Genomic DNA, 23,806 nt, shown 5'->3' on the forward strand with positions numbered 1-23,806 from the left:
AGATTTGGAAAAATCACAATCAATGAGATGCTACCTATGTTCAGTTTCATATACCAAACCAGTAATCACTTCACATTATAAAGCAATGTGAAGTCTTCACATCATCTTCACATTATAAAGTAATGTGAAAATGATAACTGGTTTGGTATATAGTAGCAATTAGTTCCCTTCTAAATTCTAATTTCTAAATAATAAAAATTTGAAGTATACTCTACAGTAACATTACAGAAAAAAGAATATACAAAAGATATGCTAAGACCAGATTTCGAAAATCCAAGATTCCAGATTTCAAAAATCCAATTCCTTAAACATGTGAAAAAATTATTTGCATATTATCGATTATCTAATCTGAAATAATCCTAGCATGCTACTCTAGTATAGAATATTTATTATATTCCAGTTCAACAATCCTGGAGATAGGTCTCCGTTTTTAATGTGGCGGTATCATCATCATCATCATCATCATCATCATCATCATCATCATCATCATCATCATCATCATCATCATCATCATCATCATCATCATCATCATCATCATCATCATCATCATCATCATCATCATCATCATCATCATCATCATCATCATCATCCTAGTCTGAGTCATCATCATTTTGATCTCTGTTTGGAGCAGATCTAGCTGCCATTTGCTCTTCCATGGAGCGGTATTCCCATACTGATACAAAAGAGTTTAATAGATCGAAGTTCTCTAACATTTATCTACCTTAATTGGCTGGACACAGTCTAAAAGCAAGGAAGGAAGTTAAACGTTTAGTAAACTTCGTATAACTATGCTTACTTTAATCAAAAGTTGTTTAAATTCAAATAATTTTTAAAAAGTTCGTTTAACTTTGACCAGCCCCCTCCCTCCCGGGTGTCATACGGGGGGGGGGGGCGTATTCTCAAATTAAAATTTTTATGACTTTGTTTGTTCGATTGCATTAAGATTAATAGAAGCAAATTTAACTAATATTTAATAAATTTATTTGATATTATACTTAATAGCTATTACCTCTGCTGCTGCCTTCGAGAATTCAGTCTCACCATCATCTTCAAGAAGCTCATGGCTGCCAAACCAGCGAGCATACATGTTTGATATTTTACAATGTTTAAATCGTGTTTAATAACATACACAAGTTTATAAGTTTTTCAAATTCGTTAAATGTAATGTAAACAAATTTATACAATTTTCATAACCGTAAAATTTTGATTTACAACTTTTTGCGGCACCAACATCGTTTTAATTAAGTTTTAACGACTTTTAAAGGTTTTCAAAGTCGATTAAGAGTTAAAGCTACAACTTTTCACGGCTTTCATAACCGTTTAATTAATTTTTTTTTCAAAGTTTAACGGATTTCGACATCGTTTAATTATTTTTTTTCGAATTTTAACGGATTTCGACTTCGTTTAATTTAAGAAACTTCGCCAAACTGACGGCTTTCAAAGTCGAACAAAAAACTTACGACTTTGAAAACCGTAACTCGATTGTTTTATCTCTGGTCATACCCAATACATTTTTTACAGAAAATGGTAGTTTAATACTTCTAAATGTACTTGTAATTTAATTTTTATCGATTTTTAGTTGACAAATATATAGCTCTATGTAATTGACAAAGATTTTCAAGCAGTAAACTTTAATAAAAAATAGATTTTTGTAATGGAGATGTAATCACTTTATTCATTTTAACAAGTTGTTAAACGTCTTTATATACGATTTTTTCGAAATTGCTAAATTTACAAATATTACATTTTCTGTTGAACTAATTAAATATATTTTGCATATTTTCTCATTATATGTTCTAAATACTACTCTATCCGGCCCATCCTGGAGGAAAAAATATCGGGAACACAATACGCCACAGTGGAAGCACTCAAACGGCTTTGAGTCGTGCCTAGAACGAGATTTTCCAAAGCGTGTAAAAAAAAAAGTATTGAGGCCGACGGAGGCAATTTTGAGCATTTGTTGTGATTTTACTTATTACTATTGTAATCGTTCTAATATGTTATTTTTTCACTTCAAAAATTCTTTACTAAGAACGCTTTTTGCTTTTCTAAATAAACATAAGAGTGATGTTTCAATACCCACTCAATTAAGCAATGATATATTATATATACTAGATGTCTAACTTCGATCCGAAATGTGAAGCCGTGGGAGCCATTTCTAATTCGGGCAAAAACGTGCATTTTTAACTTTTATTTCGCACGTCGGATATAGTTTTTGCCCTTATTACAAATGGCGGATATAGTTTTTGCCCTTATTACAAATGGCGGATTCAATTTGTAAACAAAAAAAGCGGCCTCACTTTTCGTCTAATAAAATCCCGCAAGTTAGACATCTAGTATATATAATATATCATTGCAATTAAGTAAAGTTTTTTTAATTAAATAATCCAAAATAACTAATAAAAAGGTTACCCTCCCGTGCGGGGAATCGAACCCCGGCCACGGCGGTGAGAGCGCCGGATCCTAGCCACTAGACCACACGGGACTTGGATCATTGTTGCATACATATATATTTATATCTCCTATAAAAGTAACACATGATGAATACGATATTGGATAAGGAAATTAAAAGGGAGCGTTTTTGCACGAATGTTTCTTAAGATCGAACATAGGTGTACTTACGTCACAATGTCCGAAAATTGAAATTAATACTCTTCTAGTTCATCTTTATTTGGTTTAAGTAGACCAATTTTAAATGAAGCAATATCAAATTGTGAAGTATTTATAACGTCTTATAATAATAATGAAGTATTTATAACATCTTATTTATATGTTCAACATTTATTTTCTAAAACTAAATTTTGAAATAATATCAGAAAATAAATTTATTTTAAACTCTTTACTACAAAGATGATAATAGTTATTATAGTTATCATATATATAAATTCCTTTTAAATTCGAACCATTATTTTTGCTGAGTTGATATGCCCTTGAAATGTGATGCAAAAAAGAAAAGTTAGAAATTTCATTCAAATCTTATTTACGCTTAACTTTCAGGACAAATCGCAGGGCAAAACTTTATTATTTATTACCGACACAAATACGTTATTTATCTAGGTCATAATGTAACTGGACCGTTCTTCTCAATGGCCCTGAGTAGGAATATTGTGTTAAATTATTACCCTCCGCACAAATTATTATACTAAATATTTACTTAAATTATTATTATTTTCAAATGGTTTTGAAAAACATTTTAGTTGACAACTTTTAGCCAGAACACAAAGTAACGTTTGTTCCCAACTGTTGTTGGTTTCTGTTGTACAATTTACTTGCTCGTCACTTTCCCTCGCTTCACATCCAACGATATTTGAAAATCTTTATTTTGGAGGAACCGAGGGAACTGAAACTTGATGAGCTAAAAATTTTTCCACTGATTTTTCTGCTGAAAAAAAACTAAAAGAATGAACATAATTTAAATTTACAAATTGGAAATGTTTGTGATTTTGAGGTTATTTCAAAAAAAGGTTTGACATAAGCTTGCTTATAGCTCTTAAACTTGCTTTCGTTAAAAAACTTTTTTTGTATCTTAAAATTTAAGATAAAGAACGCATCAGAATTACAGACCTAAACCCAATAAGGTGGTTGATCACTATTTTCTATTCAACACTTTAAAAAAAAGTTCTTTTATATAAAGGCGTTAGTAAGTGACGTTTATGCAACAAAAGTTTTTATATTTACTTGCAAAAGTAAAATGGACCATTAAAAGCTAATTGCTTAGATAAGTTACTGTAATAGCACAACTTAATTTCAAAAAAGAAAACTCAACATCGGAAAAATCTAACAAATAAAACCAAGTACCTTTACTCGATTTTACCAGGCTTTGACCATTAAAACAGGTCGTAACAAAAGGCTCACCTTTAAGTCATTAATTAAGTGCTTTTCGATGCTACAACTTGACGGTTACGACGAGAGATTATAAAAAATCTTATTATTTAGACACAGTAAACTTCAAAAATTTTGAATGACTTTTAGCTGCCTAAAAGAACCTTAACACTGTATATCATGATCTAAATTATCGGTGTTTTTAAAGTTTAAAAGTTGCAACTAAAGGAGAATTACATTATCATGGATCGCATTCGAACCGTGACAGTTTCGAATTTCGAAAGAATATTCCAAAATATGGCTTTCCTCATAGTTCTAAATAAACGGAAATTTAAACAATCTGCCAAAAGTTCAAGTATTACATTACATAAAAAAAAGTTAGTTTTTTTAAAAATGATTTCTTTGCTTTTAAATATCTGTCATATATTGGTACTCCGTCTGTTGTATCTGTTACATTTATGTTTACCTTTTTTTTTTGTTCATTTTTTTTTGTTCATTTTTTTTGTTTTCTGTTTTTGATTCTCGTCACAAAAATAGACCCCCAATAAGATTGCAGTCAAAATGATGCTCATTCTTAACTTTTATCTTTGCTACTTTTTTGTTTCAGTTATTAGGAAGCTCTAATGTCATATTGTTTTTTCAGTTTCGTTATGTCAATTTTAAATAGCAACAAAGAAAACCTGTTATCTTTCCATTTGCATCATTTTTCTAAGAAAACAAAGCCACTAAGTCCATTTATATCTAAACTCCGCTTTCTTCTAAACAATCCTAAGTATCATCATGCCATCCATTGGTCAACTGATGGTTGCTATATTGTCGTCACGGATATCGAGTCTTTTAAGCGCACTATTCTCGAAAATGAGGAGGAAATGTTCAAAACAAATAACTTCACATCCTTCGTCAGGCAACTCAACTTATATGGTTTTCGTAAAATACCAAGTAATGGAAAATGTGACCCGATGAAAAACATGAAGTTCGAACATCTTTATTTCCGAAGAGAGCAACCTGATTTAATGCATCTTGTACATCGGACATGCCTACCATCAAGGCGACGGTGTGATATTGGGATAAGCTCCAAAAACACTCTTGAGCGCCAAGAACCTTTATCAAACTTATACATTGAGCCAGCATTGCAAAGCAGCAAGTCTTTGAACGAAAGAACCCCGTTCTTTCACTCTTCTTGTTATGACGAAGAGGACGAAACTGAAAAATGTATATTTTTGGATTCAACGGCTAAAAATAGCTCTTTAAAAAACATTCGTAAAGACAAAAAAAAATTTGCTCATGCGAAAACATTGAGTGAAAAACCATCCGTTGGATATTCCAATATCTGTCACACGGAAGCATACAAGGAGCATGATTATGCAATTTCAGGTCTATATAGCACCGATTTTATCGTGGACGAGAAATTAACTTATGAATTTCTTAATCGCAACTTCAAAGATGAAAAAGAAGTCGTGCAGTCACTGCTCAGCCTGAAATACTCTCAGTCTAGTTCTTCCCCAATCCATCTCGAATGGGACGCATTGAGCACACTAGCTGATGTTTCAACAAAGCTATCACAAGACGAGCCGTCGTTCAAAAAGCAACTACCCACTCAAAGACACCAGTCGTACGCATATCGCTAAGCTCAATATCAAATCAATAATCGGTTAAATTGTTTTATATTTTGAACAACAATATAGAATTAAAAATGTAAAATTAAATTTTGTGTGACAAAAATTGTTTATTACACGTTGTTTCTTATTCGCAATAAATTTTTTGTTTGATTGGAAAAGTTTTTTTGCCTTCTTTCTTTAAAATGAAGTTGTACAAACGACATGACTTCTTTTGAATGTAATTTGTTTTGTCTTGTTTTTGTTGAACTTAAACTTGATGTTTTTTTTTTTTTTTTGTAAAAATTGAATTTTTAGAATAATGTTGTAATAAGTATTTATTTATGAAGAAATTCGACGCTTTTATCTTGGTCTTTTTCTCACTTGTGATTTTAAGGAAATTTTAAAATTACTTGTTTTAAAAAAAAATTCCTTTCCTTTAGTGGTACGATAGTGTTCTCAGAGATTCTTTTTTTTTAAATTTTTCGCTTCTTTAAACTTTTTTTTTTATCGGCAAACTTTGTCGGCTGTTAATTTTTGTTTGGTCCTCCAGCGGTGGACTATACAAAGTTAACAGTCGATAAAGAACTTTTTGTAACGGCGAATAACTGTAAAGGCCTATACTACATTAATGTCGATGGTTTTTTTTGTTCGTTTTTAATTGAAAATATTTCAGGACTAATTCTAAATTATCGTGAAATTTAAATAGTTTCAAGTTTTGTAAATGATAGAAAATTGATTAATAAAAAGAATTTTTAGTAACAAATAACATGCTTAGAGAGATATTTAGAAGTAATTCATAAAGCCCCTTTTCACGGTGACCCCAAAACTTCAAATTTATTACAGATGTTTCATCTACGTCATTTAAGGTAAACTTTAAAATGCTAAAAAGAAAATCGCAATATCTAAAAATAAAGCTCAGACTTTGTATAGCAAAACATCAGAACGTCGACCCATGTCTGTCTCAACATTTATGATTTATTTATTACTTTTTTAAAAACACTTTCAATTTCAAAAAGAGATCTCCTTAATTACACCAGCATCAGTCGAATGAATCCTGAGCTTGCAGGAAAAGTATGAAGGATTATATAATTGAGCAGCATACTCATTAAAGGTGCGTATTAGTGCAAGTTGGGAGGGGACTCACACTCTTCTCAAAGGAATATCTTGTTATATTCACTTTTTGCAAAATTATTAAAACGAATTTTTGTGTGTAACACTAGCGTTATTTCTCATTCGTTTTTTAAATATAAAACTTTACTAGCGGTATCAATTTCTTCATGGTTTTACTCAGCTAATAAAAGTTTTAAAATCTTAATCTGTATACTTGTTCTCTTAAATATGAAAGTAAAGTGGATGCGAAATGCTCATATCCTGATACTCCAAATCTTCGACAACTTCAACCGATTTATTGATGCCAGCTTTCTTAATCTATACGACGTTGGTATTGTCAACAAACTGCACAGGTTGCTTAATTAAGTCGAAGTTATTAATCGGGTTGTTTACATCGATTGCCACTAAGCTGGTAACATCATCAGTAATTTCGCTTATACTCGGCTTTAACTGATTTTCTGACGTTTCTAAAATTTTTTGGAAACGCCATTTGTGACCTAAAAAAACCATAAAAAAAAAATTGAACTGCAACGTTATCAACGTCGCATACGTCACTTTCAAAGGACAAAGCGCCGTTTTAAAAAAACTTTTAAAAATCATTTAATTCAGACCTTTGCAGTTGAGAAACTCCATCGAAGCTATTTCCTTACAACATTTTCTGCATCGATTATGCTCACATTTTTGGCCCTAATAAAATTTATAAAATACGTAGGTTTAAAGCTTGCTATTTTTAAAATAAATATCAGAAACCATCTGCTTTGTAAAATAGAGAATACAACTTCGGCCAGAATATAAGACAAGAAACGTTCAAACTTCTAAAATATAGATAGAAGTACTTACCCAAGGGTTACTTCCGCATGTTTTACACAGGGGCCATTTATCACGTGCAACTAGAGTATAGAAAACAAGTTTTTTTTTTTTCGAATTATTTTTTTTATGCCGTTCTATATTCTAACAATATATATTGCATAGGAATTGTGAATGATAGAACGTTATAATGAAAAATAACGCAAGTGGAGACCACCTTAAAAAACGTTTAAAACAAGGGTAGCATTTACAAGCTTTGAAGCAACATGGGCTATCTAGGTAAATACTACGGGATCAAAAAAACTGATCAATCTACCAACAGCTACCACATTAACCTAAGCACATTGCACTATAAAGAACCTCTCAGTTGCAAGAATGAGGATATTTTAAAAAGAAAAACTATGAAATATTTATACTTATTGCTTTTGTTATGAATAACTCAAAATGTAAATAGTGTCCTATTATCATAGAAAACTTGATTACCATTTTCTAGATAATAATGCTTAAATGGCGGACTGAAATATTAAATACCAGCACAGTGATGATTTATAAATATACTTGTAAATATATAAATATACTTGTAATTATATTAAGCAAAGAAAAAGTGGGAATACATACTTTTAGGAAATAAACCTTTGCCACCATTTTCTTGGTGTTTTTTTTTAAGAAGTTTTCTTTTTGAAGGATATTCATTCTTGGATACCTTTTCTTCATCATCAGTTTCTTGTTTTCCCAATATACTTATACTGAAAAGCAATTCATTACAGTTGAATCATGCCTTTTTTTTTAAATTAATGTTCATGTTGTGAATATAAACAATACGTAAATTTATATTCACAACATACGGTGGTCGGACATAAGGTTGACATCTCCAATAAGGAAGACAGTTTGGTTCCTGGCTATCTTTACCTTCAGCAACATCTTTTTCAGCATCTCTCTAAAATATTTGTCATATTTTAAAATATTGAAAATAATTGATAAAAAACAGCAGAAAAAAAAACACTAATAAAAACACTTTCCATATAAACAAATTTTTTATTTAAAAACTCAGACATCAGTATCAACATCAGCCAACACTCAAAATCTGCCCATATTCACAAATTTAAAATAAATGCATAGCATAAAAAAAATTTACTTTACAAAGGTCCTTTAATTGTTTGCAAACATCCTTAAGTGCATCAAATGATCTTGCTAAACCCATTGGAAGTCGGAGGTCTGGGTATTTACTTAAACTAATATAAAAATAGTATGTAAACAAACAGAGAAAAAAAAAAATTTCTAAACTGATGGCTTTAATTCAAATTTGAATTTCCTACTCAAATAGTTATTGGAAGCCAAAATACATCAACACAATGGAGGCTAACTTTCGAAAGGTAGTGTTGCAAACTTAAAAAGACAGATTAAGGCAATAATATATATTAACTAGATGTCTAACTTCACCAAAATTCTGTAATAAAAAGTGAAGCAGGTTTTTAAAGTTTTTAAAGCTAGTAGCCGCTTTAAAAAAAAAAATCATTATGGCGACATTAATTTTCAACATTAATTAACAAAATTTTTTTTTAACTGTTATTTATAAACTGCTATTTAAAAGCGTTTGTACATAAACAAAGTTAGAACTTGTTTTTGACTTTTACAACTATAACTTAAAAGTACCCTGCTGGAAACCTTTGAATTATCGATGTAAAAAAATATATATATATATTCAACTATGGAAAGTAATCAAAGGTCACTAATATGTAGATATAGATATTAAGGTATTTATTTTTAAATTTTTAATGTAGATTTTCAATTAAAAAATTTAATTAGTTTAAAAAAAATTAAAAGGAATTTTCACCAAAACTTTAAAAACATGCTCACATTTTTGGACAATCTTAAAAACACTACAGGATGGAAAGATTAAACCACCACAATTTTTAAAAGCTACAAAACTTTTCCATGGTGAACTGCAAAATATAGAATATTGATGATCAGTGGACATAGCCTGCAGAGAAATTAAACTATTTGGACAAATCAGACATGTAATTTTATTATATAGTTTTCTTACAATGAACCCTGCTATATATCCAAATATAGCTTCCTTATAAATTGAAGTAGAGATTGATGAAAGACAACCAGCAAGATCTTTAAAATAGTTAGAATCCCCACTAGATATTGTATTTTGTTCAATAAGAGGTGATCACACTTTACTCCACTTTAACAAAAAGATTGAGCCTAAAGATTTTTGGTCAAACGTAAGGCAGTTGCTAAATTTTGCTCATATGATAGAGTTTCTTAATGAAATTCTTTTTAAAGCAGATTTTAACTGACCTGCATCTGGATTGTTATTTAAACCATTTTTTCTATGAAGACAAGCAAATAGTAATTCAATGTGATCTTGTGACAGTTTATATGTCAAAATAAATTTAAAAGGATTCTCAAGTCTTGATAAAAGGTTAAGTGATAAATCTCTAACACTTGTGGCTGCTACAATGAAACCAAGTACAAATGTTTTTCTTCTGTGTTTAATTAAAGAAGTTTTAGATATGTCTGATAAGTTAAGTAATTTACAGATTTCTCAATGGCTTCAACCCATATTGGAGCTTCATTCAGATCTTTTTTCAAAGATGTTTTTAGAGTTTAACAAGTCAAATAACTTGTATAAAGTTCTAATGAAAATAATTGTGCCTTGTGCATCTAGAAAAGTTGGATGACCTAAAACAATCAAAAATTCTATAGCATCAGCAACTGAACCACTTAGTGTTTGAGCTGCAATTTTAACATTCATTTTATGTCTGTGAAAGTCAATGTGGTAATTGCCAAGTTTATTTGCAAACCTAAATCCTTCTTCTTCTTGTAGTTTAATGCTTTAATGTGGTCCCATTTAACATATCAATTTTGTTCATCAACAAAGATACCAATGCTACACAGAGAGTTTTGAGCTAATCTGAGCATATGGCAAGGATCAGGGATATAATATATAGGATGATCATATGCAAGATGGATTAAACTACCAAACATCTTGTTAACTTTACTACCAAATAAACACCCAAGACTCTTCATAGCATTAAAATTTGAAATAAGTCCATCACATTTTACACTCCAAACATTCAGATTATAAGAAGCGCATAAACTTAAAGCATTTGTAATAAGACAACTTAAATCTGTTGCTGAAATTTCACCACACAATATGTAGCCTATAGGACATTTCCAATAGCCTTTCAATCCAACAACCATAAAAACAAGTACTTCAATTGCTAACTTATCTAGGTCATATGCTTGAATGCCCTGAGATGCATAGAATCAAACAACAACATACAAAATTTGTATGATGAATCCTCTAAGGTCTTATTTTGTAAAAACTTGAAAACATGTCCAAAAAATCCAGGCAAACAATTGACAGAGGAAGTCCAATTTGAAAGTGAGCTTACTGCAAGTAATGAGAAAGTTGATTTAACAAATTCATATGCTCTTGGTGAATAAAAGTGCAGCATTAAAGCAAATTTCTTAACTTCTTCAGAGTATCTATAACCCTTCTTTTTCTGCCTCTATTAACTCAGATTTTAAAAGTTCTAGAGTCAGACCAGAAAAGTTCTTTTCAATAATTCATTTTTGTTTTGCTTTGATTTATCACTGTGTAAGCGCAAGTTAGATATGTAGTTAATATATTGTTGGATAAAGGTCATCAGCAACATGAATAATGGACTTAAAATCCCAACAAAACTCCTACCAGTTAAATCATTTTTTTTTAAAAAAAAAATTAAAGTTAAACCAATTTTTTTTAAAAAAAAAAAGAACAATGAATTATAAATAAAAAAACAAAATATTAACCAGTGTAAGTATATTCTGAATAAGTGCCCACGAATATATCCCACTGGTGGCGTATGCTTTTCAGCATAAGCCAAATATGCATCTACCATCTCCCAAGCAGGTGGTTGGCGTCCAGTAAAAATAGCAGGATTATACAAAGCGCCCTCTGTTAAATAAAAAATAACTTTCTGTCAAAAAAAAAAATTTAGATACATATCTATATATATCAGGAAGTATTGTCTCTTAAGAGTAATCAAAGTAATTTACAAAAACAAGTAATTAACTGCAGGGAAAAGTATTTTGTAAAAGGAAAATATGAATGGAATGATAAGGACATAGGAATGCTACCTGCACTCATGACACCATCAGCTTTAGTATAATCTAAACAATTAATTACATCTCTGAGATATTGTATGTTTCCATTAGCAAAAACAGGCACAGAAACATTTTCTTTGACTGCTTTTATATGATCCCAACTTGCAAGACCAGTTTTCGGTCCCTTTTGATCACGCCGGCGACCATGAACAGTTAGAATCTTGCAACAAAGAACAGTGGAATAAAGAAACCAAAGAAAAAAACTATTAAATACAGTAAAAATTTCAGAAATATTTTCAACTTATTCAAAAGTAAAATTTTTCATCAAACTAAAAACTATTGCTATCAAAGTATGATAATAATAAAGAAACTTTAACTACTATCATAAACATTTTTTGATTTAACAAAATATAAAGATACAACTGAAGTATGAAGCATGTTATAAGCATGCAAATTTTAAATATAATTACAGCATAAAAACTTAAAGTAACAATAATAATTAAGTTTTTTTCTGCTGCTGAAACAATCATAAATCATAATTTTTTTTTTAATTCAAATATAAAAAAAAAAAATTACTTTAGCTCCAGCTTTTTCTAATCTCTTAGCATATGCAACAGTTTTTTCAATACTTTCGTATATTCGAATCTTGCAAGTGACAGGTTTCTGTATCCGAGCACATGCTGCTTTTACTACAATTACAAAATCAAATCAATGAGAGTATATATTGAACAATTAACAACTTTGATTTAAAAACATGATTATAACAACCTATTTCAAAAACAAATAAAGTAAACTCAAATTTAATGAAGCACATTTAAACTTTCACCCATTTTTAAAACTAATTTCTTATAATATGCTTCCTGCCCCAAATCTGCTCTAATTTCCGTATAATAACTGTGAACTTTCTTTAGTAAAAGAAAATTCTTTTTAAAGAATTTTTACCAATATCTTCCACAAGATTCAGCTCTTCCATTAAGTATGAACCATAATGACCTGGACTAAGAAAATAAATGTTAAAAAGTTTAATTTCAAAAATAAACAATACAAAACAAAATGATAAATCTAAAAATAATAAAAGGTTTAAATAGTGATTCATTAAAAGTTATGATTATTTATTGCTTTAAATTTCATTAGAAAACTGAGAATGCTGGTAAACATTCCAGAAAAAAAATTCAAATTTCAAAAAAGGTGAAGAGAACTGCATTATGCAATGTGGTTAAAATTATATTAACCCTTTAGCGCCCACCAGGGCTTAAAATTTTCAAAAAACTCCAAAAACTTCAAAAAGCAATTGTTTTAGGGCCTAGATTATGAATTAAAAAATAAAATTTTAAAATTTCACTAGCAAACCCAATTTTGTCATTGTAGCATATGTGATACATATAAATTCAGATAGCATTTTGTGATAGTTTCAAAAAGAGGAAACTCTCTTAAATACTTCTAAAACTTACATGTGTTATTAATTTAAAATAAAATAAACAAATAAGCTTTAATATTCGTAAAAAAACAGGAAAAAACTCTCTTTGAAAATACCTTGTCTGACAACAATCATCCGATTTTTAAAAAGACAATTTTGATGTGTTTTTAAGTCTTGATTATCTAATTATATTAACCTAGCTAAATCAGATCAACAAAAATATGTTGTAAATATGCTACAAAAGGTGTTTTTGAGATCACTGTGTTGACAGGATGGCCATAAAAGGTTTCTGAAGTTATGTAGCAGATCTGCTACACGGGCGCTAAAGGGTTAAAAAAAAACAAAATATTATAATTTTTCTCCACTTTAATCATTTTATCAATTTATAATAATAATCAATTCAACAGAACAGACTAAATTCTAAAAAATGACCTCTTGCAGCAATAACTTGTGGACAACCTAGGTTCAAATCAACACCATCACAATGCGGTTCTGCAAGTGCACAAGCTTCAGCAAATATCTGTGGATCATTGGCACAAAACTGTAATAATGTAAATTAATGCAAAGATAATATATTAATTACAGACAATGTATTAAAGAAATATTTTAATATACCTTATATATTGTATAAATAAATAACAAACAAGTTATAAATCATTACTAACCATAAAACTTTCACCAATAAAATGAAAGATAAAATAAACCTGAAACAATAATGGACGATCATTTGGTGCACTTTCAATTGCTGCTTTTCTATATTTCTCATCTTTAACAAAAAGCCCAGCATGCCACATTGGAGTGTAGCAAAGTTGAGCACCATGTTCTCGGCATAAAGATCGAAAAGCCAATTCAGATTGCTCTACCATTGGAGCAAGAATATATTTAGGAGAACCTAAAACTTTTTCATAAAAGTCATAGGCAGCATTTGCATGCACTGACATGTTTACCTTTTAATAAAATGATGCTAATAAAAAATGTTTAAAATTTTATTTAGTTATAAAGTAATTAGAAAACTTTATAACTAAGTATGGGATGCTAAAAACTATATAGAATTAACATACTATAAATCTCTTGAATAATTTATTTGCATGGAAATTTTATACCATTTGAGTAAGAAAGATTGATCTTTTACTCACATGTTAATGTTGTGCGGAAAAATTTAGGAATTTAAAACTCAAAAATTTAAATGAATAAAAATTCACAACAAAGTAAAACTAATTTTGAAGAAAATATCAAAATAATTGTTTTTCTAAAAAAAAACAAAAAAAAACAAACAAACAAAAAAAAAACAGACAAGAGGGCTTTTGAATATTTAGTTAGTATTGTCTTTTTGGCACATTAAAACCTCTTATTCCTTTAACAGGTTGTCCTCCTGTACGATCTTTATCCTCTTCAAATTCAGCTTTTGTCAAAAATGTTGCAAGGCATTCTGGAGTGCCTTCACCATTGTCGCGAGAATACTTATAACACAGAACCTGATCAAGAGTGTAAGAAGGCAGTTGAGATATCGTGGAGTTTGAAGCTTTGTTACTGAAATGAACATTTGAAGTTAATCCAAGTCCTGGCAAATTACATATTGGAGGTAAGATGTGTGCAGTTAATTTATCAACAGAATAATTCCAAGGCATGGAATGCTTATGGAGAATAAGATGCTCTGTTTCTTTAAGCAAAGATGGTTCAATGAAAAAACATGGCATGTTGAGCAGTTCTCGAAGTGCAGTAACTTGTTTAATCTCTAAATTCTCTTCCACAGATTTTACTCGTTGCTCAATATCATGACGATTGAGAGTTATCTAAGTGTGTTTTGAAAAAGATTTGTTAAAGTAATTAAAACAAAAAACACAGTAAAAAAAAAAAAAAAAAAAAAAAGAATTAAATCTCACTTCACTTGTCACAGGATATAAAAAATGAACAAAACCAGTCTCTTGTTTAGGAATCAAGCCACGAAGATAAACTAGCTTGGCATTAAAGGAACAATCTGTAAATGTAAACAAAAGGACAGGAGGAAATTTCTGAATATGTTTCAATTTTTGATGTGGTGTAAGACCAACAGATTTCAAATATTTTAGTCGCTGCAGAAGAAGTTCTGCTCGATAATATAGTAAACTAGACTGACTTTTCCTTACAATCCAATAATCATAGTTTGCAGCAACATTTCTTATTAATTCGATTCCAGGTTTTGCACTGCCTTTATCAATACTGACAAATTTTAGTTTTAACTTGTTTAAAAAAAAACTTTCAAAAGTGGCTGGAGTAATAACTTTAACATTTTTAAAGTTAACAGTGTTTTCATTTTCAGCATATTCCATAAAGGTTAATGCATCTAAATTTTCATTTATTTTTCTTAAATCCTGCACAGTTACTTTGTTTCGTTGCAGAACCTTCAGATTGACACATGATTTAAAAAGTTCCAATTTAAGAGTTCTTTTTAAAAACGCCATATAATTGTTGCTGTAAAAAATATACAAATATAAAAAACATACAAATAAACATATGCATATATATGTCCAAATTGTAAGCTGTAGTAATAAAAGTGCCTCTTTAAGTTATTCAAAAATTTATTGGCTAGTTACGCATTATGTAGACTTATGCAATTTATTGTTATATAAATGAGGAAAAGTTACTTCTCATTTGTAAATTTAGCAGGTAACAAACTTATTTACTAACTCCATTTTCTGATTACTGTGTGATAACATATCATTGAGTCAGTGACAAATAGTAACAATTGTAAAAATGGTTGATGCACTGGTACTAAAATTATTAATGTCTCACAGAAATCACTATATAGATTCTACACATATGTTATAAACTATTGTGTTACATACTGTGCTACATCATTAAATTTGCATTTTCTACTGTTCTTTAGTGGTTGTTACTGCAGAAGTCACATCTTGCATAGCAATAAACTACTTAAGGACTGAGGGCATACATAAGTACATAAGAGTTTTTTTCAAGAAAGAGTTCAACACATCTGGAGGAATCAGTGTCTAAATGATAGATTTTCTGATCATCAATTATGTCTTAACCTAGATTTAAAGTTGTGATAATAAAATAAACGAATATCAATTTATATAGTTATGGCTTCTATATCCTCAATGGTATTATGTAGACTAATATGTTAAATTACATACTGAAAATCACAGAAGATTATCGCAGAGAACTGACTCTATAAAGCTTATAACAATATATTTAAACAATACTAATAAAATTGTTAATTTACAATAAACAAGTTAAGGGTAGGCCTGCCATTTCGGTTGAATATCTAAATTACTATTAGTCAGATTGGTTGCACAGAGAGTCGACATTTTCTGTGTAATTGATTTGACATTCCTAATGTATCAGGAGTTTAAGTAATTTTAAAGCGTCTTCTTTGTCGCAGTGAGCCGTTAACACGAAAATGATATTTATGCTCTTTCGGATATAATTTAAATTTAAGCATAAGCAACCAGCAGACTACAACCAATCTTCTCAAGCAACTATCTTTTAAATATGGCTGCTATACGAGGTGCTCACGCGCTGCGACATGTTTTTAGATGCGTTCCTAAAAATCAGGTCAACAAAATAGCTGCACTAGCATGCCATAATAGGACGTTTTCTTCTTTAAACAAAACTTTATTAATTCAATCTGTCCCAAAATTTTCAATTGCTGTTGTAAATATGAGGTATTATGGAGACAGTCATGGGCACGGTGATGGTCCTTCAGAAACAATTGAAGAGCAAACTTTGAACGTTTTAAAGTTATTTGACAAAGTTGATCCATCAAAGGTAATTTTGTGTTTCATTTTTTAAACATCAAGGATTCTAGTGTTATTTGTAAGATATAATGTAGTTTGAATAAAAAGGTCAACTTAAAGTCAAAAAACCAAATTAGTTGCTGGATATTTTTGTTATGCTAAGTTTATACACATCTTAAAACTTTCACTACTCAAGAGCATAATTTTTCTGATATTGATTGTACACAACTAGATATTTGCAAGTTTAGTAGATTTACTTCAAGAAAAAAAAATAACAAAGTTTTCTAACTTCTATGCAGATAAAATGTTAGTTGCAATCTAGTTAGTAATTCTACCAAAAGCACCTGTCCAAAAGCTGTCTGTGCAAAACTATTTCTAAGATTATGTCCATTACTTTTGATGATTGAATGATGCATTGTGTTTTGTATTGCTTTTGTCTTTTTGTGTGACCTAGGGCATAATTTCCACTAGTAATTATCTTCTAAACATTAAAAAAAAGTAAAACCAATTGTATAGCATATAGTTTTTATTATAGATATAAAATAAAAGAAATTGGCACTACAGCAGTTTCTCCTCCCCCCCCCTCCCTTTTTAAATTATGATTATGATAGAGAATTTTATGCTGATTCAGAAAAATATAAAAACATAGACCTGAAAATCAATGGAAAGTGCTCTAATTCGAAGTCAAAGTTTTAATATTCACCATTTTTTAAAAATTTTTTTAAAATGCTTTGATTTTTAATGAAAATTAATTACTGTTACATTGCACAATAAACAGCTGGTTTCTATCAGCATTAGCATTATTATTTTAAAGTATTATAACAAAAGTCTTATAACTAAATGAAATTAGTTGAAGATTTCAAATAAAGGTTAAATTTAGAATGTGAGAATGTAGACAAATTGATGAATAATTATTATCATATAGTACGCTGGTTTTTTTTTTTAAGAAAATGGTTTGAGAGTTATATTTTATAAATTTTGAATGTGATGAAAAGATTATGAACTAAATTTTAAAAATTCTTCTTTTAGAAAACAAAACTGTTGAATTCTTTTTTAAAATTTATTACAAAAGTACATCACTTGATTATAGTTTATTCTCCAATAAATCAAAAAACGGCTATTTTCATAGCACAAAGTTGCACAATATAAAAGTACTTTAACTACTTTTTTAACGTAAAAACCATGGTATTAATTATTGCTTTTGTAAGCTTAAAATCATTAACTTGTTATTCTCAAAATGGAGAATATTAGGGTTTTTATTCAAGGCCGTATTAAGCTATGTTAAACAGAATACTACCAAATATTTTTGAGATTCTATGTTACAAAATTACTATTAACAAGACAGTAAAAAATACTTAAAATACTCATTTTACTCCGGAAAATTACAAATTTTTACATCATCATTATTTTTGCTTTTTTTTTTAATAGCAAAACCCACAATGAAGTTTAAATTTACCCAAATATAATGGTAAAATTGTGCAAAATGTGATGGGATTTAAGATTTACACATTTTTACTGCACTGCAGTATTGCTGGTGCTTAATAAGTAATTTTAAAAACATTTGATATAAAAAAGATTGTTTTCTTTACTTATGTTTAGTTTTTATTTATTAGTTTAGTTATTAATTACTTAATGAAAAAGTTTAAAAGATTTATTACTACTGGGGTAATTTAAGGCCAGTCTGAGAAAATTTCATGTTCTTTTTTCATGTTATTTTTATTTAAATTTGTGACATGTTTTCACCATGTGGGATTGATCGCATTAAGAATTTGATGTTAAGTAAACAGTTTTCAAAGGTTGACATTGTTTTTACAGAAACAGCCGATAATAGATAAAAGTATACAGGTAAATATAAACATTTTTATTTAATAAAGATAGTACTTTATTTTTATTAAATATAAATGTTTATATTTACCTATTATAAAGTGTATGTTCTTATCAAACTCGAACTTCCAAAATATTCCATGATTTTTGAGAATACTGCTCAAAAAATCTTTTATTGCTTCACCAACCAAACTCTTGAAAAAATCGGACAATTCACTAGATTTTCTGTAAAAGTATTTTTCTTTGATATGAATGTGAAGGAATTGGCACCAAAAATCTTCATACCTTTTCTTTTTTTGAGAATGATGGATTTCTTTTAGGCCTCCTAAAATTTCAGCTTCATATAAAAACCCTCAAACAGTTTAACTATGTTCTTAGGTTCGAATTTGAATGTTTGAAACCTCTTCAACTTTGTTTATTTTTCTATTTTTTTTTTTATTTTTTATTTTTTTTGCAAAATTCAAACTTGCGTTTATTGTAGATTATCCTAATTTGAGCCTAAATAAGTCTTCTGACTTCTAAGGGGCATTAGTCACTTGCCTATAAAGCAAAAAGGCTGAAGGTTGACCCTGGTGTATATTTATCCTGATATATTTTTTTTTTTTTCATTTTCATTACCCCAAGTATAGGTAACATCCTGAATTTAAACTCTAACAAATCAGGAGATAATAACTTACTTGAGCTTAGGAAATAATTTATAGATAAACATAAAGTAGTAAAATATTTCCTTTCTAAAACAAAATACAGTTAAAGATTGTCTTTAAACTGCATTAAAATTAGGTTTACTGGCCCTACCATCAGTCTGATCCACCATGTGCTTTACATAATCTTGCACATATCAGCCTTTGTCAACTTCCAAAAGTTTTCCAAGATATTTTCTAAAAATTAACAATGGAGAAACTGAATGAAAGAATGAAATTTAGCAAAACCCTTTTGTGAGATTTAACACAATTATTTAAAGTGATCATTTATTGGTAAAAAAAAAACATCAAAAGCAACGATTAATTAGCATTTAATATTATCATTTCTTACCTTTGAAATGAAACAATCTGCTTAATACTATGATCTCATTCCCATATATCGCGTTTTGAATGTAGTTATCATATAATGAATAAAAAAAATATAAATAAATGGAATTTGAGGAAGAAATTTTAAAATTTTTTCTCTTATACTTCTATAGATTTAATTTAGACCTACCACCAATTAAAACTTGAAGGTTGACTAAAGACAAATAATTGATGAAAAACATTTGGATTTTGCAACTTTTCCTTGTACTTTCAAAACTTAGTTTTTTTATTATTATTACATTTGCTGAAGAATGAAAAGTTCACAAAACTTGTAGTACCAATTGAAAAATAAACAACATAATCACGCAACATAAATAAAATCACACAACTTAGATGTATGTTTGCATGCATACATCTAAGTTGTGTGATTTTAAGATGGGTTAACATATACCAAGTATATTACACAAAAAATGAATCATAAAAATTAGAAAAGATTAAGTAAAAGATTTAATTCATTTTCAAGTAAAAACCAAAAACAAAAAAATGAACATAGCAACAAGATGACTAGTTTAACTTATTTTCGTGTAAAACTTTCAAACTTGAAAATAATTTTTGTTTTGCTTGAAACAGCTGCAAAATATTTAAAAATCTAAAATTTCATGTCAAATAAAATGTAAACTTGATCACATGGTTTCACCCGACAAAAAAAAACACCTTAAATACGCTTATCGACTTTATTGCTCAAAATGCTGTTAATGATGCTCGCTCCTTTTAGTCGTGTTAGGGGCGATACCAGAAGTTTATAAAAAATGTAGGATTTTCTAATCGCACCACAAATCACAAGTTGCACAAGTGGATAATAACAATTATCGAAGTTTACTATCTGAATATAGTATACTGAAGATTACTGAAAAAGTTAAAAGAAATGTTTAGAGGTGCAGCCAAACACTGATTAGAGCCAGACATGCCTTAAATCACCCGAGTAGTGTAAACCTAAAAAAATGACATTTAATTGAGTTCAATATTCTTTGCATACTTAATGCATGCATAGTTTGATTAACAATTAATCACTTTACATTCACTATGAGGGGCAGATTGATCAAATGCAAGACTCTTGACAGGGTTGTGTTTCTCCATTATGTTGATGGTCAAAAAGTGTCTATCCAATTTTTTCACAGCAGTTTTTTCTTACAAATTTTTAGGACACTGTCTCAAATGATGTGTATTTGGCTTTGTCAATAACATTCCACTATTCTTTGAAACAACTGAATAATGCAATCTTTGGCCCAGATACTACAAAGAACATGTTAAGTGTTGCAGTTTCTCTTAATCAAATACCTGCTAAGTTACTGTTATAATACCAGTAAAAATATTTGTTGGAACTAATAGTGTCCAAACAGAGACCAGCAAATCACTCAAAATATTTCCATTTTTTGCAATGTTAGACTGCTTTTAGAGGAAGGCCTTTATGACTAGTCGTGATTTGCTAATCCTTTTTTTATAGATTTTAGAATAGTGAGTGGCTGTGAGGATTAGATAAGTAGTTGTGAAGTGATTCACAGTTTTTGTAAAAATACAAAATAAATTCATAAACAGGCTATTCTTTATAGTAATTATAAAATGTTTGAGACAGGTAACTAAATAATGATAACAATATATAACCATATCTTTGTGTCTTAAAGAAATAACCCGTTTCATTTTGTACAGGTCGCTCTAGAGGCTCACTTCATCAATGATCTTGGTTTAGACAGTTTGGATGTTGTTGAAGTTGTTATGGCATTTGAGGATGAGTTTGGTAAGAAAATATTTTTTCTGTTAGTATAATGAAGATTTAATTTAGTGAAAATCATGATTGTCAATGATTGCAATTAAAAGATTCGCTTATCAATCAATTAAATTATCATCAGGATAAATATAGATATCTATAAACTGCCAAAAAATTTTCTAAACAGGTATTGAAATTTCTGATGAAGAAGCCGAAAAAATATTTACTGTTCAACAAGCTGTGGATTTGATAAGACATAAATTAGATCATTAGAAGCTCTACACTATTTTTTTTTTGGTTTGTAATTTTATTTTTTTAAATTTTCTGGTAAAAAAAAAAAAAAAAAGCTTGTAAATAATTGTTCATTCCTTTAACACGCTCTTGATTTATAATAATAAGATAATATATGGTATCCTTTGGAAGAAATCGGTATATAAAATGTCAAATTCTGATTTAGGAATACAAAATATGAGTTTTTATTTTTTTACTAGTGAGCGAAACAGTTGGAGCACGGAAATCTTTTCGTTCAAAAACCGCGGAATATAAAAACTTTTTCTGGAAACTTCATTTTTTTTAATGAAAATCTGCATTTAGTGCTTTATTTGAGTTGATAAATTGAGTTATATTAGCAATTTAAGTTGCGGAGCTGCTGCTCCGAGTTATGTTCGTTTTTTACGCATTTAAAAATTTACAATAAATTATTACACCAACCGGTTGTTACCACTTATGTTTACAACTCATAGTGCTACCATTATTATTATCATCAAATCATGGTCAAGTGTTTACATATTAGACTTAAGATTTTTAGAACGTTTTTTTTTTTTTTATAAGAATAGTTCTTTAAATATAGTTCTTTGATGGAGCGAAACAGTAATTTTCTAGCAATTTTCTTTCTTAAACTGTTTATCTTTGCTAGCTTTCTTTGTAGAATGTCCAAACAGTGAATTAATCATTCATTCTGAGTTCATAATTGGTGTTACTGTAATTCACCTTTTTACTTGCTTGTATTCTTCTCAAAAAATAGCCTCTGACATGAAAATTGGCTTAATCAAAATTGCTTGATTTTACTCTAAGTCACAATTCATTTTTTAGGGTTTTTTTCGAGATATTGATTCCGACATTTCTAGTTTCTGAAAGTGTTTTATTTGCGGGTCATTCCTCGTCAAAACTACCTAAAAAATGTGGTAAGGCAACCCTATAAGAATTTTCTCATGGAATTTACTTCCGATCTAGCATTTACTTAGTCTTGTTGTCATTTTTGAGTTCTTACCCTTAGCTAATATAAAAAGACACTAAAACAGTTCAAATGCTTAAACACGCCAAATTTATGAATAATTTCTCAATGTTTGATTTTTTTTTTTTTTTTCGACTTCGAATAAGTCGACTTTGAAAAATCGAATAGTCGATTTAATCGACTATGGATCCACTACTAATCAAATGAAAGTCGATTTAGTCAGGTAATCATCCTAATATCCTCATTTCAATTTTTTCACTTGATTTTATTTCAACAATCTCTAATATTGCTATTATGTTGACCAATTAATAAAGAGATATCTTTATAAGTAGTCTTGTAAAAATAAATTACTTATAAAGGCAGTGGCATGCGTAAAAACATTTATACCGTAGCGTGGGGTAATTGAGCACCTCTTTTTATAGCTTTTTTTCAAAATAAAAAAAAACTAGTAAATAATTTTAAAAAGTGTAAACGACCACCTAATATTTTTTTGATAAAATTATCGAATTTGTGTGTGTGTGTGTGTACACATTTGATAAGTATACTTACAGAGCTGAATTAATCAATAGTCCAATACCAAATAAAACCATAAATAAAATTACCAATAGGCCAGACTAGGCCATGGCCTGGGCCCTAAAGATTCCCCAAAATCGGTGTCTACAAATTTTTAAATCTTATTATTTTTATATATGTATAAATGTGTGTGTGTGTGTGTGTGTGTGTGTGTGTGTGTGTGTGTGTGTGTGTGTGTGTGTGTGTGTGTGTGTGTGTGTGTGTGTGTGTGTGTGTGTGTGTGTGTGTGTGTGTGTGTGTGTGTGTGTGTGTGTGTGTGTGTGTGTGTGTGTGTGTGTGTGTGTGTGTGTGTGTGTGTGTGTGTGTGTGTGTGTGTGTGTGTGTGTGTGTGTGTGTGTGTGTGTGTGTGTGTGTGTGTGTGTGTGTGTGTGTGTGTGTGTGTGTGTGTGTGTGTGTGTGTGTGTGTGTGTGTGTGTGTGTGTGTGTGTGTGTGTGTGTGTGTGTGTGTGTGTGTGTGTGTGTGTGTGTGTGTGTGTGTGTGTGTGTGTGTGTGTGTGTGTGTGTGTGTGTGTGTGTGTGTGTGTGTGTGTGTGTGTGTGTGTGTGTGTGTGTGTGTGTGTGTGTGTGTGTGTGTGTGTGTGTGTGTGTGTGTGTGTGTGTGTGTGTGTGTGTGTGTGTGTGTGTGTGTGTGTGTGTGTGTGTGTGTGTGTGTGTGTGTGTGTGTGTGTGTGTGTGTGTGTGTGTGTGTGTGTGTGTGTGTGTGTGTGTGTGTGTGTGTGTGTGTGTGTGTGTGTGTGTGTGTGTGTGTGTGTGTGTGTGTGTGTGTGTGTGTGTAATAAACAAATGAAAAATACTTGCCAAATATATAATTCAT

At 29.7% G+C, this 23,806-nt stretch overlaps 4 protein-coding genes and 1 non-coding gene across 7 annotated transcripts; 2 read left to right on the forward strand and 3 right to left on the reverse strand.

The window, feature by feature from the left end:
• Positions 1 to 2,413: 2,413 nt before the first annotated feature.
• Trnae-cuc (transfer RNA glutamic acid (anticodon CUC)) lies at positions 2,414 to 2,485 on the reverse strand. The gene has a single exon. It is a non-coding gene; the product is annotated as a tRNA-Glu (tRNA).
• A 1,640-nt stretch (positions 2,486 to 4,125) lies between these two features.
• LOC145184563 (uncharacterized) lies at positions 4,126 to 5,781 on the forward strand. The gene is made up of 2 exons (XM_090092519.1): positions 4,126 to 4,199; positions 4,466 to 5,781. Exon 2 carries the CDS (start codon positions 4,473 to 4,475, stop codon positions 5,448 to 5,450), a length of 978 nt encoding a protein of 325 aa, XP_089948645.1. The 5' UTR covers positions 4,126 to 4,199; positions 4,466 to 4,472; the 3' UTR covers positions 5,451 to 5,781.
• Positions 5,782 to 6,621: 840 nt separating this feature from the next.
• LOC149885912 (tRNA-dihydrouridine(16/17) synthase [NAD(P)(+)]-like) lies at positions 6,622 to 13,930 on the reverse strand. Of its 3 annotated transcripts, none has more exons than XM_090092514.1 (12): positions 13,560 to 13,930; positions 13,288 to 13,396; positions 12,381 to 12,431; positions 12,015 to 12,127; positions 11,472 to 11,658; positions 11,145 to 11,289; positions 8,473 to 8,569; positions 8,183 to 8,274; positions 7,956 to 8,083; positions 7,371 to 7,420; positions 7,142 to 7,217; positions 6,622 to 7,027 (listed from the first exon to the last, which is right to left on the reverse strand). In XM_090092514.1, the coding sequence occupies exons 1-12, from the start codon at positions 13,794 to 13,796 to the stop codon at positions 6,849 to 6,851; spliced, it is 1,464 nt and encodes a 487-aa protein (XP_089948640.1). In that variant the 5' UTR covers positions 13,797 to 13,930; the 3' UTR covers positions 6,622 to 6,848. The 3 variants fall into 3 exon arrangements, with proteins under 3 accessions (XP_089948640.1, XP_089948641.1, XP_089948642.1); XM_090092515.1 differs by having other exon boundaries at positions 12,381 to 12,436; XM_090092516.1 differs by lacking the exons at positions 13,288 to 13,396; positions 13,560 to 13,930 and adding an exon at positions 12,972 to 13,048 and having other exon boundaries at positions 12,381 to 12,436.
• A 143-nt stretch (positions 13,931 to 14,073) lies between these two features.
• LOC149885913 (uncharacterized) lies at positions 14,074 to 16,214 on the reverse strand. The gene is made up of 2 exons (XM_090092518.1): positions 14,739 to 16,214; positions 14,074 to 14,648 (listed from the first exon to the last, which is right to left on the reverse strand). Exons 1-2 carry the CDS (start codon positions 15,294 to 15,296, stop codon positions 14,172 to 14,174), a joined length of 1,035 nt encoding a protein of 344 aa, XP_089948644.1. The 5' UTR covers positions 15,297 to 16,214; the 3' UTR covers positions 14,074 to 14,171.
• A 121-nt stretch (positions 16,215 to 16,335) lies between these two features.
• LOC149885914 (uncharacterized) lies at positions 16,336 to 21,895 on the forward strand. The gene is made up of 4 exons (XM_090092520.1): positions 16,336 to 16,620; positions 21,128 to 21,215; positions 21,373 to 21,482; positions 21,677 to 21,895. Exons 1-3 carry the CDS (start codon positions 16,345 to 16,347, stop codon positions 21,456 to 21,458), a joined length of 450 nt encoding a protein of 149 aa, XP_089948646.1. The 5' UTR covers positions 16,336 to 16,344; the 3' UTR covers positions 21,459 to 21,482; positions 21,677 to 21,895.
• The last annotated feature ends 1,911 nt before the right edge of the window (positions 21,896 to 23,806 follow it).

Source organism: Hydra viridissima, unplaced genomic scaffold (genome assembly GCF_058129835.1).
Source record: "Hydra viridissima isolate aposymbiotic clone 2 unplaced genomic scaffold, HvirCarnegie_v1 scaffold_7, whole genome shotgun sequence".
In the NCBI taxonomy this organism is placed as follows: domain Eukaryota; kingdom Metazoa; phylum Cnidaria; class Hydrozoa; order Anthoathecata; family Hydridae; genus Hydra; species Hydra viridissima.

Bases quoted from the DNA above. Each gene is read 5' to 3' on its own strand.
- LOC145184563 (XM_090092519.1), top strand. From the start codon at position 4,473: ATGTCAATTTTAAATAGCAACAAAGAAAACCTGTTATCTTTCCATTTG.
- LOC149885912 (XM_090092514.1), bottom strand. From the start codon at position 13,796: ATGTCAGTGCATGCAAATGCTGCCTATGACTTTTATGAAAAAGTTTTA. The intron at 12,432-13,287 runs GTCATTTTTTAG...TTCTTAGTCCAG, and splicing joins ACAAGTTATTGCTGCAAGAG to GTCATTATGGTTCATACTTA. The intron at 7,218-7,370 runs GTAAGTACTTCT...AAATTTTATTAG, and splicing joins CATGCGGAAGTAACCCTTGG to GGCCAAAAATGTGAGCATAA.
- LOC149885913 (XM_090092518.1), bottom strand. From the start codon at position 15,296: ATGGCGTTTTTAAAAAGAACTCTTAAATTGGAACTTTTTAAATCATGT. The intron at 14,649-14,738 runs GTGAGATTTAAT...AAACACACTTAG, and splicing joins TATATCCTGTGACAAGTGAA to ATAACTCTCAATCGTCATGA.
- LOC149885914 (XM_090092520.1), top strand. From the start codon at position 16,345: ATGGCTGCTATACGAGGTGCTCACGCGCTGCGACATGTTTTTAGATGC. The intron at 16,621-21,127 runs GTAATTTTGTGT...CATTTTGTACAG, and splicing joins ACAAAGTTGATCCATCAAAG to GTCGCTCTAGAGGCTCACTT. The intron at 21,216-21,372 runs GTAAGAAAATAT...TTTTCTAAACAG, and splicing joins GGCATTTGAGGATGAGTTTG to GTATTGAAATTTCTGATGAA.